At 35.8% G+C, this 16,103-nt stretch overlaps 1 protein-coding gene across 3 annotated transcripts in view; it reads left to right on the top strand.

The window, feature by feature from the left end:
* The first annotated feature begins 6,210 nt into the window (after positions 1 to 6,210).
* Positions 6,211 to 16,103, top strand: part of PDLIM3 (PDZ and LIM domain 3) — a 45,886-nt gene continuing 35,993 nt past the window's right edge. Inside the window, exon 1 of one of the 3 annotated variants that reach the window (XM_003773008.4) lies at positions 6,211 to 6,505. In XM_003773008.4, the coding sequence (XP_003773056.1) occupies positions 6,413 to 6,505 (93 nt within the window). In that variant the 5' untranslated portion in view covers positions 6,211 to 6,412. The remainder of the gene's footprint in view (positions 6,506 to 16,103) is intronic. The other 2 variants (XM_031943859.1, XM_003773009.4) reach the window with 2 other exon arrangements.

Raw genomic sequence — 16,103 nt, 5'->3', positions numbered from 1 at the left:
TGTCAGTATTACTTTCACAGAACCAACCTTCTAGGGTCAGTGCTTTAGGATTAGGCTCTCATACTATTATTCCCTGGAAAAGTAATAATCAGAACTGGCATTTGTTTGACTTTTACTGTATAGTTATTGGGAAGAAAGTTATAATTGGTAAATTTGAGAAGGTAACCTTTCCTGTCTTCTGGACCTTGAAATCAAACCTAGTCGAGGTCAGTTTTCCTCTAGTCTGAAATGAAATTCTTCCTCCCTTGTATGGTACCTGGAGAGGAGATAAAGAAGGAATCTAGAGCCCCACAGTGAAAGTCTTGAACTAGTTTAGATAGTATGCAATTCAATGGAAAAAGGAATTGTTATTGGCTTTCCAAACCCCCTCTGTGGATAGAACACAATCGCTAAAACATTCTTCTGGCTGTAAAAGGATAAAGGAGATGAAAGGTACAGCAATAAATGCCATCAAACGTACCTCTTAATCATATTCACCTTTGCAGGAAAAAGGGAACAAAGAAGACAAATGATCAATAGGAAATAAAGAAGAGCCTTTGTAGACCTGCTGGCAGTAGGAAGATATAAACAACAATACAACCCAAAGCTCAAATAAAAGTCATTTCTTCAGGGGCAGAAAAGTTCCAGGTAAATTCCCTGAAGAAGGACAGCATATTGTAGTCTAGGGAAAGTTTTTTAAAGAAAAATATCATGTAAGACAAAAGGAATGCAAAGCATGGCCAGGATGTTATTCTCATTTTTAGAAAAGATAAGAGAGCTTCCATAGAATCCTATAGAATGATACGTCTCTTTCCTTTCATCTTTCTGATTCTGTAAATGACCAAAATAATGGTTGTTTCCCATAGTCACTGACAGGTACTTTGGAAGGAGGTCTTATTTTGACCCAATATACTCTCATCTATAATACTAGTTCTCATGTACAACAAAGAGTCAATTCACAGTAAATACTGGTAAAAATTCTAACATAAACCAGAAGGATATACAAGTAAGTTTGATCTGTATGTTCTCATCAGGTATAAAGACAAGAATTTTTGAAATAAAACAGCATAATCAGCTAGGGGGAAGATACAAGACATGTTATATAACTAATTCCTCAATAAAGCTTCTGCCACAACTCAATCAACCAGAGCATGAAAATCACATAGACTTTAGAGACAAATTTGGCTCTTACCCAAGAGAATGTCAAAACCTAGTACCTGGACTAGTTCAGTTGAACTGAATTATCCAGTATAGTCTATATCAACAGGGTAACCACACAGAATAGCATCTGCAACATGAAATGTGATAACTGATAAGATGAAGGAAACAGACATGATCACAACTGTCAAAAAAAATCCTTCTTGGTTAGTTCAGTAATGAGTGAGGAAAGAAGGGAAGTAACTAACACTTGACTAACTTCAAAATTGTTATAATATTTCAATATCAACTGATACTCAGAACTGTACTACACGACACGCAAGAAACAATAGTTGTTTAAGACATGCATCCTAAGCCTCAAAAAGTTTATCATCTGTTGGTGAAATAAAATTAACACCAATGTTAAATAGTGGTGATGACAAAATCTAATAGGAATCCAGAGAAAAGATCTTAGATTTAGAACAGGAAGGGCCCTAGAGACCATCTACTTATTATGCCTAAGTCTCTCATTCTACAAAAGAACTGGGGGGAGGGGGAAGGGTTGTCAAAAAAGTTAAATGACTCAAAATAATACATGTACTAAGGGGCTTCCAAATGGTTTGGAATTTGGAAGATTTCAAGGAGAAAATGGATAAGTTCTTCCTTGGTCTCTGTCTATTTATACATTCATGAAATAAATATATTCCTACATCTCAAACAATTGAAATCTTTTTTCCTTTAAGATGTAGCTTAAATGGCATCTCTCATATGATTTCCCAAACCAGAAGAAATATTTCCCTCATCAAATTTTTCTGAAGTTTCTTTGAATTTCTTTTTTATCTTTATAATATTTACAGGTTTACATCTCTTCTTTATATTCAATTTAGTTGTCTATATACTTTGTTACTAGAATGTAAGCTCCTTGAGGAAGGAACTATTATTTTTGCATCTTCATATTCAGAATACCTACTATAGGGCCAAAGAAGAAAGGAAAGAAAGAAAGTACACTAGGCATGATAGGTACATACTAAGAAGAACAGAAGGAAGAAAAGGTACAATGGGTGTTAAGGACAATGCCTAGGTGAAGGGACAGATCAAATCTCCGAGAGCCTCCACAGCTGTGAATCATAAACTTGAAAGACTTGCAAAGCAGCCTTCGAAGATGTTCCTTGTGGACTGGGAATGAAATAAATTGGAGGCAAGAGGGAAAAAGGAGAGAGGTCAGAAAATGCAATTGCCTCTCAGTCTCCTGAAGAGATCCATTCTACAGGTCTGAGTTAGACCTTTGGCAGCCATTGGCAGGTGGATCCCGTATCACAACAAATGGGTATAAATGGAAGGAAGGGAGGGAGGGAGGAAGGAAGGAAGGAAAGAAGGAAGGAAGGAAGGAAGGAAGGAAGGAAGGAAGGAAGGAAGGAAGGAAGGAAGGAAGGAAGGAAGGAAGGAAGGAAGGGAAGGAGAGATGGAGGGAGGAAGGGAGGAAAGAAGGGAAGGAGGGAGGGAAGGAGGATCCATTATATTCATGACCAAAATAAATACTATATTTAGCAAAAACATATTACAAAGATGTAACAGTCACATATATCTATGGAGAACCTATTAAAAAGACATTGTAAAATAAAATTGGCCATCAGTAGGAGTGTGGCTGAACAAGTTGCAGAACATGATTGTAATGGAATACTACTATGCTATAAGAGATGATAAGCAGAACTATTTCAGAAAAACTGGGGAAAAGTTATATGAACTGATGCAAACTGAAATGAGTAGAACCAGGAAAATATTGTACGTAATAAATGTAATACTGTAATGATAATCAAGTGTGAGATCAAGACTGACCCCCCCAAAAAAAAATTTCAAAGAACCCATGATGGAAAATGTTATCCAACTCCAAAGAGAGAACTGATAAACTCTGAATGCAGCTTGAGGCATGCATTTTCCACTTTCTAGTCCCAAGCATAACAGAACCTCTGGCCAACACCTTTCTCCATAAGTACTATTCTCCTTAAGCAACTATAAAGTAGGTAGAGAGCCAAAGGTAAAGTTCAACTCTCTTTTTTTCTTTCTTTATTCCTGATATTCTAAAAGATTGTGGTATAACTATCTAGTCCGCAGTTTCTCAGGACAAGATGGTAAATCTCTTTAAGTGTATACACACACACACACACACACACACACATACTTTTTGAAGATATTCATGGAAGTTGGAAACACAACCACCATCCATGAAGCTATTCCCACTATTGATCTCCATGGAACCATTGGCCCATTTTATTTCAACCTAAGACAGTTGGTCTCCTGAGGCAGCCCTGTGGTCTTCCATTCCTGGGATCTCACAATGCCAGATGATGCCAGACAGTGCAGATCTCTTTTTAATCCCAATGCAGCTCTGAATTCCCAAATTTAATCCATCATTCTTTGCCTCCTCAATAGCCAGGATGACAGGTTTGTTCCATCATCCCTGGCTAAAAAGTAACCTTCCTAATGTTTCAGTGGTAGTAGAATGCAAGCTTCTTGAGATCAGGGATAGTCTTTTTTTTTGTATTTTTATCTCCAGTGATGGCATAACACTTAATAAATGTTTATTGATCAACTGATATCTCCAACAAGGGCAAGAATGTTTTCTAAGCTCTCTCCTCTCTTGTTGCTGTGTGTCTGTGTATGTCTGTGTGTTTTGTCTCTGTCACCATAAACTTCATCATGTATGGAATGATTTGTTTCTACCAATTATTTGAATGGAAGAGAGTAATTATTCCAACCACCTTATATAACCTATTCCCATTCCCCTCTGGTATGACTGGCACAGTAAAAAGAATCCATGACAGAATCAGAGAATATGAGTTTAAATCCCAGCTCTACCATTTATTAGCCATGTGATTGGGAAAGTCACTTCTCTGAACCTCAATTCCTTGATTAGTAAAATGAGAGGATGTGAATAGACTAGTCTCTCAGGTCCATCTAAATTTTTAATGTATGAGTGCATGATCCAGAGGGCACACAGGAGAGCACCACTTGTAGGGATGCAAGAAATCATTGGACAACACTTGCAACTCACATTTATGTAATACTTTAAGATTTACCAAATACATTTCTTACCATAGAGATAGATAATGTAACTATTTTCACCCCCATTTTATAGACAAAAAAGCTGAGGATCACAGAAATAAAGTGATCACATAGATCACATAGAATGTGTTGGTTATGAGATGTAAACTTAGATCTGCAAACTTTAAGTCCAGAATTATGTCTAGTCTACCAATTTCTTTTCTAAATATCCCCCTCCACCAAACCACCCTGGACTTGCTAGTAATATCTATTACATCGCCCCCATCACCTGCACACCTTCATTTTTTTTCCATCTACCCTCAGCTTCATGTTTTTATCCAGCAGCCACATTTTACACAGAGAATGACATTCTTCCCTGATTTATGGACACAACTTCCCTCATTCTCCAGAAACTACTTAAACCCATTATTTTTAAGAACCAGAAAGTTAAATTTCACAATTCTTTGGGAGACAACAAAAGAATTTCTAGTCCCAAACATAACAGCCCCTTTGGCCGATACCCTTTTCCATAAGTTCTATTATGGAATATGTGTGTTACCTTGGGCAAAACAATTTTTTTGGTTCTTCATTTCTTCATATATAAATGGAACGCTTTGGATTAAATAACTTCAAAGTTCCCTTCCAACTTTAAACCTAAGATCTTATGGTACTATTCTCTAACCAGTGACTAACACCTTAACACTCCACTCAAGAGTATCTAAAAGAAAGCTGTTAATAGAGCAGTAATATTGTTTCACCAAAACACAGCTCTTGATGGTCTGTCATCCCTGTCACATTTCACTATTATGTCCCTGTGTATGTGTCTGTGTATACTCCTATGTTAATAAAGGGCAAGAATCATGTAGGCTATGAAGAGTGTCTCAAAAGTCTTAATGCAATTTAAAAGCTTAATAGTTTTGGGACACCCTGCACATAAACAAAGACAAACAGCGACATGTATGTGTATGTGTGGGCTCCTTGAGACCAGGGACTGTCTTTTGCTCTTTTTTGTTTCCCCAGTGTTTATTACAATGCTTGGCATGTAGTTGGTATTTAGTAAATCTTTCTTGACTCTGTATGTGTAAGTGTGGGAAGGGAGGAAGGGGACAGAAGGAGAGGGGAGGAGTAAAACAGCGAGAAGGGGAGAGGGAGGGAGGAGGAAGAAAAGTGTGAAGAGAAAAGAGGTGGGAGAGAAAGGGAAAGAGACAGGAGAAAAGAGAGACAAACACAGAAAGAGACAGAGGGGGAAAAGCAGACACAAAGAAAAAAGACACCAAAAGAAAGAGTAACAGCAGAAAGAGAAGCAGAGATAGACAAGAAAGCAGTGACAAAGTGAGAGGTACACCATAATGAATAGAAAACTAATCTTAGAACCAAAGAAACAGATTACTCTGATATATACTAATAAAGCTTAGATATAAAAACACCTATAGATTTTTCAGCATATATAAATATACATAAATACATACATATATATCAGTATATATGTGTGTGACTCAAAGCAAGCCTTTAATTTCTCAATGCCCCAGGCAATTCTCTGAACCGAAACTGCTAAGCAGTTATCAATCTGAATAGAGGGAATTTCCTACCCAGGAGGCTTCTAGGATAAAATATCCATCATACATGATATGCACATATATTTTATCTTTCTTCTACACATCTTATCTAAATAGGTAGGTAAACACAGTTAGGCAGAGTTGGTGGCATATGCTCAATAACCCATTCTAATTACAATGCCTTTCACATAAAGCTCTCCAGGGTGTGTACCCAGCCCTTCCTCCCTTTGCTCATGCCTAAAGTACCTAGCTGTGTATCAAATAGGTGGTAAACAAGAGAAACAACAAGAGGCCAGGTATTGCTTTAAGAAAGTCATAGGAAGTTGTAACCTGAAGCCTCCTCACTTCTTGCCCAGGAATGGGCAGAGGCAGCGTGCACAGAGCAAATGCATTTCTTGTAAACTCCCTGGCGTCCAGACTTTCTCTTACTACCAAAGTTGGCGCTCTCCTTTGGGGGGTGGGGGTGGGGGGAGAGGGAGAAGGAGGGGGGAGTAGCGACGTCACTCCCTAACAAGGATAAAGTGGAGAGGCTGCGAAGCTGCCACTGTGGGACAAGAAGGGAAACTCTTCCGATACTTAAGAGTGTTAGCTGTCCTTTTGGGAAGAGGTGCTGTTGGCAAGACCTTCCTCCACACTTTCCCTGTTCATAGTGGAGACAGGAAAGGTGCCACTCGTGGGAGCCTAACCCGAAGGACATCATGCCACAGAATGTCATTCTCCCAGGCCCTGCGCCCTGGGGATTCAGGCTTTCAGGAGGCATAGATTTTAATCAACCTTTAATCATCACCAGGGTAGGTGTTTCCCTCTCTTACTTTCTCTCTGAGAGGCTTTTCTGCTTCACATGTTGGTCTTTCAGTTTCCCAAGAGCTGCAGAAATCTGTCCAGTGAGCACTGGCTGAGACCTAACCGGGAGGAGATGGGAAGGGGCTATTGCTTCCTGGGCATCAGCTTGCAGAGGTAGGAAGACAGTGTGAATAAATCAGGCAGGATGGGCTTTGGATGATGACAGAAAAGGGAATGAGCTTGCTAAGTGTTTACATTATCAGAATGACAGCAACCAGTCCGTGGTTGCTGAAGGAAGGAAGGGAAGTTCACTAGTTTGAAGTCAAGACCCTGGGGAGGGACAACAGAATTCAGAAAAGGTGAATTTGGCAAGTCCAAGTTGCTACGATCTCCTATACCTACTCCCCAGCCTTCAATTCCCTTTCCTTTTAATTGCATGGCTATATGATCTCTGGCAGGAAGGAAGAAGGGGAGAAAAGAACAGAGATTTGGCAGCTGTTCCTTTGGATTAAACATGTTTATCTTCTGATGTAAATTTTATCTGGGAGATATACGCAATGCATAACTTAGGTTAGCTAATTTAAGCTTGACAAATCGTTAATACAGATAGGAAAGATATTGTTACTATATGTTCCTATTTTTCCAAACATTTTGAGTAATTTTCTAAAACTAAAATTGTTAAGTTGAACTACCATGAAAAACTATCAGATAAGTGTCTTGGGAGGATGTAATAGTAATATGCCTGCCTAATAATATAATATTAAAAAAAATTTTTTTTCTTTTGAAATACATCTTTCTTTTGCTTAGAAATACTTCAAGTATTATCACACAAGTAAAAGATTTTAGAACTGGGTAGAACATGGAACTCAGAGCCAAGAAGACCTAGGTTTAAATGTCTCCTCAGAATTGCAGAGGTAGGGAGTAAAAGAGGGAGAAGGGGGAAGTCACACTTGGGATTTTTTTTTTTGCATAGTGAACTCTAACTCTGTTACATCAGTTTTCCCATGTGTAAAATGAAGAAGTTGGACTCATTGGCTTCTAATGTCCCTTCCAATTCTGCATCAATGATGCTATGACGCATAGCCATGACAAATAATCTAGAATTTGTGAATTCTAAAGTACATCCCAATCTAATTGGCTTTTTTCAAGAATATGATGCTTCACCTTTTCTAATAGAAAATTATCTGTATATTTTAGTTATAAACTCTTAACAAAACCTTCTTGAATCCTTGAAACACTAGAATATTGTGCCATAATTTTTGTTTCTGTTTATTTTTTATTATAAACATTCTTAACAACTTGGGGACAATTTAATTTGAAAATTCATTGCACAATACTCTGTACAAAGAAAACACTTCTGTGTTCTATTTCTGTCCTATTCATTCACTTTCCTGAGAGTGAATGAGAAAATGTCTTCCTCAGATATCTTTAAGAAACAATGTTTTATACAGAAGCAAATCAAGGACCATGTCAAATTTTGTTTCACACATTTTGAAAAATATATGAACATAAATGCAAGTTTGTGACATTAAACAAGCTAAGTTGATTGAAACCAAGAAATGTTCTTAGGCAAATTAAGCAGAAAATACTCTGATACTTTGGACCAAGCAATACCTTTTATGGATTTACAAAGGGGAAAAGTTTCCATTATCTCTTCTCAAAACTATTTTAGTAGTTTCTAGATCACTGTTTTTCCTTTACTTTAATTGACGAAATAGGCTTCAAATGTAACAAAGGATAAATTACATCAACTCCTAAAGAAATAGGTATTGCTCTTGACATGTTGGTATGTAAGGTGCCAATTCCTTTTATTCATATAATTGGAAAGATTACCATGATGTTATAATACTTTTTATTCCAAGGAAATGACTTGTACAGCTGATATATTATTTTATGTGCATATCTTGTCTTTCTAAATAGAATATAAAATTTTTAAGGGCAGAATCCACATTCTCCATCTGCTTTGTATCTTCCCCCCACCCCATCTCCCAAAACTAGGGATCCCATTGCATAAAGTAGGTAGTTAAGAAATGTTCGGTAATTTTTTATGTTTAAAGCCACAACTATTTCTGTGACTATTCCCATTGAAGTTATAAGAAAGCAAAAAAAAAAAAAAAACTATAATAGCTTCATTAAGTTAGCACCTAAACAAGCAAAAAATTATTATCCATATATTTCCAAATTTTTGGTGTTGCATAGACAAAATCTTTTGTTGTTGTTGGGTTTTTTTTCCACTTTCATGTTTCTACATCATGAGTCATGTGGAGCAGCGTGGCTTAAAGGAACAGTTGCATCTGTGTGATACCAAATGATTGAACAGTTTTCTCTACCATTTGTCAAATTCTTGTTTTCTATGATGCCCAGCACAATCTGAACTTCTTTGGACAATCTGGGAGTCCATGGAGTCCCTTCTCAAAATATCACTGAGGATTTAATTAACACAGAATTTAATCATGAGGAAATGCTAGATGTCATTTAGAAGTGAGAGAAAATAAAGATGTAATTTTTTTCCTATTCAAATTCACAAACCCTTTGAAATTTATGTATGGAAAGACTAAGTGTTCTTGAACCTTGACTTAGGAACCCCCTGATCTAAGACATCTAGCATATCCACCTCAAAAGAATACATGTCTTCACCATTCAAAGACAAAAGGTAGGTAAAAGAACCAATACACCACTGATATATCAAAGACCTAGTCCCTGACCAAAATATTTTTATTGTTGCTATTGCTATCACTATTGCTATTGCTATTTCTTTGAGCCATCTTGGCTCAGCTATTAACCTGGCTAAAAAATCATGTAGTCAGTAAATTCACTAAAAGGCAAAGCTGCATATTTGGGATGACAATGTTCACACAATCACCAACTCCATAATTGATTTAAACTGAAAACTATTTTGGAACTGCTACACAGATGCAGCCACAGTTAGTCATTCTCCTAAATATATATTCTAGATAAAAATTAATTAGAAATACCTCCACATAAGAGCTAAAAATTACATTAATCTTTAGTTACCTGCCTTCATTTCCACTATAACAATATCCAAATCTATTATTTTAACATCTAAATTGGTGGAAATGTTAGCTCTCTGTCACAGTTAGGCTATGTAGATACCCACCTCCTTTACTGCCTCATTAGAATCAAGTGTGACTATGTCACCAAAATTCCATTCTGTATCCATCCTTCTTTATCGGACATCCCTTTCAGAGTCCCTGGGGTCATCTCACTAAACTCTTTGAAATCTATTTTCCCCAAATCTGGAGTACATGTCAGATTCTGTCTGGTGTTTTACTCCTTATCTGTCAAAAATTCTAAGATAACATGGCTGCTGCCCTCAAGTTTCCCAACATCTCTACACTTCTAACAAGTTATTCCTTATTAGCCAAACCCAGGCCCAGAACAACATTTTTCTTTGTCACTTCCTCTCTACCTTCTGAAAGCTAAAATTAACAGCAAGGAAAGTCAAGAATGTCTTTGCTTTTAGCACAGCTTATCTCCAGCTGATTATCAGGAGAATTCCCTATTTTGTAACATAATTATGCCTATATGTTCTTTTTCCTCCTACTAACTAACTCACAGTGGGGCACAATAGGGACAAAGTAGTATAGTGACTAAAGAATGAAATCTGTGTTCAAAGCCCTCCCTCTGACTCATATGGACTTTGTGATACTGGATAAATCATTTAATTTCTCAGTGCCCCAGCTTCTTAAACTGTGTTTTGCAACCATATTGGACCTTATAACTGAATGTGGAGAATCACAAAATTATAATTTATTATCAATAAATGTTTGATTTGTATATCTATTTTATATACCTATATTCCCAGGGTCACATAAAATTTTTTCAGGCAAAAAGGGCTTATGAGTGGAAAAAGTTTCAGAAGCCTTGTTTATATAACTTTCAAAGACTTTAGGTTGCAGAGAAGATGTCAATTTATAAAAGTAGGAGTTTCTTCATATCAAAGTTCCTAATACCAATGAAATTACAAGTCCTGTTTCTATCCTACTAAACTGCAATGCTGTGTGGTGAATATGTTTACATCTGATATTACAACAAACAGCCTTGCACAAGTAGTCACTTAATTACATTTGTAATTGAATTGACAACTATTTTTTCCATTTAATGTGATTTTAGAAAGAAAGAGAAAGGAAGGAAGGAGGGAAGGGAGGGGGAGAGAAAGAGAAGAAGAAGAAGAAGAAGAAGAAGAAGAAGAAGAAGAAGAAGAAGAAGAAGAAGAAGAAGAAGAAGAAGAAGGAGGGAGGGAAGGAGGGAGGGAGGGAAAGAGGGAAGGAAGGAGGTAAGGAGGTAAGGGGGAAAGGGGGAAGGAGGGAAGGAAGGGAGGGAGAAGGAAGGGGGAAGGAAGGAAGGAAGGAAAGAGGGAGGGAGGAAGACATCTTTAAATCAGGACAACAAACCTAGTAATAACTCTTACCTAACTACTTGGAATAATCAAGTGCCATCACTTATACTGATAGCTGTGGAATTTAGTTGTAAGAAAAAAACATGTAAAGTGGGGGAAGGGGAGAAAAATTGCAAATCAAAAGTTTTATATTAAATTCCACAGGAAAGAATGGAAACTTACATAACTAAATCACTGATTGGCATCAATATTTTTCAATTACAATACCGATTAATGTAGTCAACTTTTCTCCATTTTAAAAATGGAAGATGCATTTTATATAAGGATGAGAACTATAACATAAAGTCTAACCTATGTTCAGTGAATTTCAGGGAGAGGTAAACAGGTTTGTCAGGTTGAGTAAATTTGACTTTTTTGAGATTATGGATACATAGTACCTGTTTTATATTTCCTTCTTCCTTTGAGGAGGGGGAAGTTAGCTAGCAATTAATTTCATAGTAATGTGGGCAATGTATCCATGATCCAGATTTCTTGAGAACTGAGTGGTCTTCAGATTAAAGAATGGACCAAGGAATTCAAGCCAGACTATTGTGGCTGAGAGGATCTGTGAATGGGACTTGGGAATCCCATTCTGGAATGAAGGGGAATAGACCTCTAAAGCTGAGAATAAAGAATAAAGGAGGTAGGCACTTAAATTTTAATTTTAGATTAGAGAAGCAGATCATTAAAAACCCACCTCATTTTAGCTGTCTGTCTTCAGCACTAAGGCATACTCTGAAAAAAAAAAATCACATGTGTAGATTATGTCAACATGTAGCCTACCCACTTATTAGGGGAAAGGAATGAATCTCTTCACATAGAAAACATTAAATCTATGAATTTTTTTAACTTAATTCCCTATTTCAGGGTAAATAGGCAGAAATTATCAATCCACAAACATTTATTTAGTACATGTTGTATGCCAGGCACTAAGGGTATCAATATGAAATGGAACAATTCCTTCCCTCTAGAAGCTTATATTCTTTCAGGAGAGATGTGTGTGTGTGTGTGTGTGTGTGTGTGTGTGTGTGTGTGTGTTACACAAAGATATTTGGCAAGGGGCTGGAAAGTGCTAAAAGCTGGGAGGAAGTAGGAAAGGATTCACATAAAAAGTGGAGTCTGAACTAAATATGAGCTAACAAGAAATTCTAACAAGGGATTTTAAATTATACTCATAATTTCTTCAGCTTTCTACTACTTCATTTAGTTTATCTGTTGCTGTATTTAATATGTTTGAATATCATTGTCTCATGATACCCTCACTACATTACTTTATGGAAATGTATATGACTTTTTTTTTTTTTTTACAAAACTTAAAAGATTTTTTTCTTCAGTTTTTAAAACTAGAAGGAACCTTATCTAGTATGCTATCCTCATTTTGCATATGACAGAACAGAGGCTCAAAAAGATTCCCATAGCACTGCTCTTTAGTGATACATTATACAATTAACTGAAACATGTTGCACAAAATATCTAAGGTCATTCACCACAAAGTTATACAGGAAGTTGCTGCATTAATGACTTCCAACCATTGACATAGTACTATTAAAATAAGGCAATTTAATGATCAACCTTACATCAGAAGCCCAGAAAAGGAAGGAGCAAGATAATCCTTCTTCTCAACAGCTCTACTCTCTTTCTAAATAATTTTTTTCTTCCCAAGCAACAACCCCCAATCTGGTAAGAAAGTCTAGTCAACTTCCTGAATGACAAGATAGAATCGAATCAAAGATCTCTCCCACCAAACTCCAATGTCTTCAGAGAGATTCAAGAAATGAGATTAATAATAAAAACCACTTCATATCAAATCATCTGGAGTTAAAAAACTTAAACATTGATTCCAACTTTTCAAGCACCTCTCTGGTCCTCAATTTTCTTTATCTGTCAAAAGATGAGCTGTATGGTTCCTTCCAAAACTAATATTCTAAAAAAAAATCCATAATTCTAGGACACAAATCACATTCTGCATTTGTACAAATGGATTTTTCATTTCCCACAAGTTACATATCCAAGCCCAACTGATTTCCAAAATCAGTACCGTATGTTTATGATTAATATTTGTTTTAAAATGTCAGAAAAGTTAAATATTTAAAAGAGAAAAGATCACACTTTCTCATGTTTAGACTACCAGGAATAAAGGCATAGTCTTGTACATTTAAAAATAGAAAAAGCTTATTCTTTCACCAAATATGTCTAAGGTATACTGAAATTTTAGAATTTCTTCTTATCCCTATAAACACAGTTTACATCAGAGTTTCACTAACTTGGAATTCAGAGACCAACAAAGGGACTGCTGAAAAATTTCAGAAGGTCTGAACTTGAATGAGAAGAAAATGACATCATTTTCACCTAACCAAAATTTAGCATTTCCTTCAATTATTCAAAAACACTATTTTCAGAGTCTATAAGGCTACCCCAGAAAGCCAAGGGGATTCATCAAATACACACTACACACACACACACACACACACACACACACCCTCTGGTTTTGATCAAAAATGTTGCTCTTCAATTGTTGTTCTTCTAGACCCAGGAATACACTGTTATGCATATATAAGAAATAATTAGTATGGTAATAAGAAAGTTTTTCAATGGGAATAGTCAATGAGACAAGTTGAATGGCGTAAGGAATAAAATGCCACAGTACTTGGAGTCAGAAAATCCTAAATTCAAATTTTGGTTCAATCACTTATGATCAATATGATCCTAGACAAGTCAATAACTAGTAGTATCTCTAATTTCCTAATCCATAGAATAGAGATAATAATAGTACTTAGTTCACAATATTGTCTGAAGATTGAATTAAATAATAAATGTAGAGTTCTTTGAAAATATTAAAGTGCTAATTATTCCCAGAGTCAGGAGTATTTGTTATCTCTTCACCATATATGCTCATTCATAATTAGAGTACATTTTTGAGAGCAAAATAAATTTCATGTTGTAAATGTTCATACTAATCACAGTAAGTATTTCCTTTGCTAGAATGCACACTTTCTTTGGTGTGAGTAACCATACTTGTGCTAAACACAATGTCACAACAGATGATTTTCACAAGATGCTGGTCAAAAAAATATATATATATATAATAACCTGAGAGCCAACTTTCTGGTCATGAACTTCTTCTGTGAACTTAATTAGACGTGGGAGAACCATTTATTTCCACCCTTGTTACTGAAGTCTTTCTAAGAAGGGGTCCATAGGTTTCCTCAGACTGCCAAAGAGGTCCATGACTATGTAGACATATATATGTGTGTGTGTGTGTGTGTGTGTGTATAAGGATATATATATATATATATATATAAACAGTTTGGTTTGTTAAGAAATTAAAAAGGAAAGGAGGGAAGTAAGGAAGGAAGAAAGGAAGGAAGGGAAGGAAGAAAAGGAGGGAAGGAGGGAGGAAGGGAGAGAGGAAGGGAGGGAGGAAGGAAGGAAAAGAGGAAGGGAGGGAGGAAGAAAGGAAAAGAGGAAGGGAGGGAGGAAGGAAGGAAGGGAAAAGGAAAGGAGGGAGAGAGGGAGGGAGGGAAGAAGGGAGGAAAGAAGGGAAGGAAAGAAGAGAAACAGGGAGAAGAAAAGAGAAAAACTTGTTCTTCAAGATGTCCTGGATTTAGAAACACACTGCTATGAATATATCAACAGAATGCAAGCCTTTAGTGGATTTGCGTTCTGCTGATATAACCTTTGAGAATCAATCATGTTATTATGATAGAAATGCCATCAATATTCAGAGCAAGAACTATGGAGTCTGAATGCAGAGAGAAGCATAATATTTTCTCTTTTTTAAATGTATTTTTTCTTTTTTCTTTCTTATGTTTTTTTCCTTTTGTTCTGATTTTCTTTCAACATTACTAATAAGGAAATATGTTTAAAATGATTGTACATATATAACCTATATCAGATTGCTTGCTGTCTTTGGGGAAGGGGAGAAAAGGGATGGAGAGAGAAAAATTTAGAACACAAAATATTACCAAAATGAATGTTGAAAATTATCTTTACATATAATTGGAAAAAATAAAATACTATTAATTACAAAAAAAAAGAAGAATCAATCATGTTCAACTACAAGCATTTATTAAGTGCCTACTTAGTAGTGCTCTTAAAGCACTACAAAGAGAGAAATGAAATAATCTCTGTCCTCAAAGAGCTTCCATTCTATTGAAAGATGCAATACATACAAACATAAGTATGTGCAAAATAGGTTTAAAACAACTTGTTTGGGAGAGGGTACAAGAAGGCATTAGGACATGGGGAGAGGCAGAAGTGAGGGAGAATGAAGTCCAATCAATTATGAGCCATAAGAATAAAATATTAATAGAGTTATTATGATCATATGATATTTTAAAATAAGGCATGTGCATATGATGGAAAGAGCAAATTTAGAGTTGAAGAGGCTAGATTCAAATTCCTGGTATCATTCTTACTTCTCATGAGAATAAGGACTAGTTTTTGCCCTTCTTTATTTCATTAGCTCTTAGCACAATGACTGGCACATACTAAAGTACCTAATAAATATTAGATTTATTGACCTCCTTTTGGGATCTCAGTTTCCTATTTTATAAAATAAGAGTAGACTGATTTTAAACTAAGAAATCTAGAAAGAATTATTCAGTAATTATAATTCAAATTTAGAATTATTACAAGCAATCTAGATGATTTCTTTATTCAAGAATTCATTGTGACTCAGTTTCGGGATTAGTTGGGAGGGGGCAAATTATTTTCCACTTATTTCATATATATCTTTTATGTATCATTCTATTTATATTATTCATCACACACACACACACACACATACACATACACGCACACACTCTCCATTAGTATGTAAGCTCTTTGAGGGAAGAAACAGTTTTTTTTCCCCTTTTCTATATCCTTAATGCTTATTACTTTGCTAGTAATATAGTTTTTAATAAATTCTAATAGATTAATGAGTTTATTGGTTGAAGATAATTTAATTGCACAAATGAACATGATATGCTGGTTTCCACATATTTTTTTAGTCCTTCAGATTTACAAAGATTCTTTGGCAGAGAAGTCTGGAATTAAAGACAAACTGTACTATTATTTTGCCCTGATATAAGAGGCATGTCCAAACACCTACATACAACCAATTCAAATTGGCACCAATAGCTAGAATGTATTACTATATGGGAACAAGCTTTAATTGTCTCAATAACTTTTCAGAGTGAAGATTTCAGTAGGGTAGTCAGTCA

Source organism: Sarcophilus harrisii, chromosome 6 (assembly GCF_902635505.1).
Source record: "Sarcophilus harrisii chromosome 6, mSarHar1.11, whole genome shotgun sequence".
In the NCBI taxonomy this organism is placed as follows: Eukaryota; Metazoa; Chordata; class Mammalia; order Dasyuromorphia; family Dasyuridae; genus Sarcophilus; species Sarcophilus harrisii.
The sequence above is the reverse complement of the archived record's forward strand: the minus strand, read 5'-3'. Positions and strand labels throughout refer to the sequence as shown.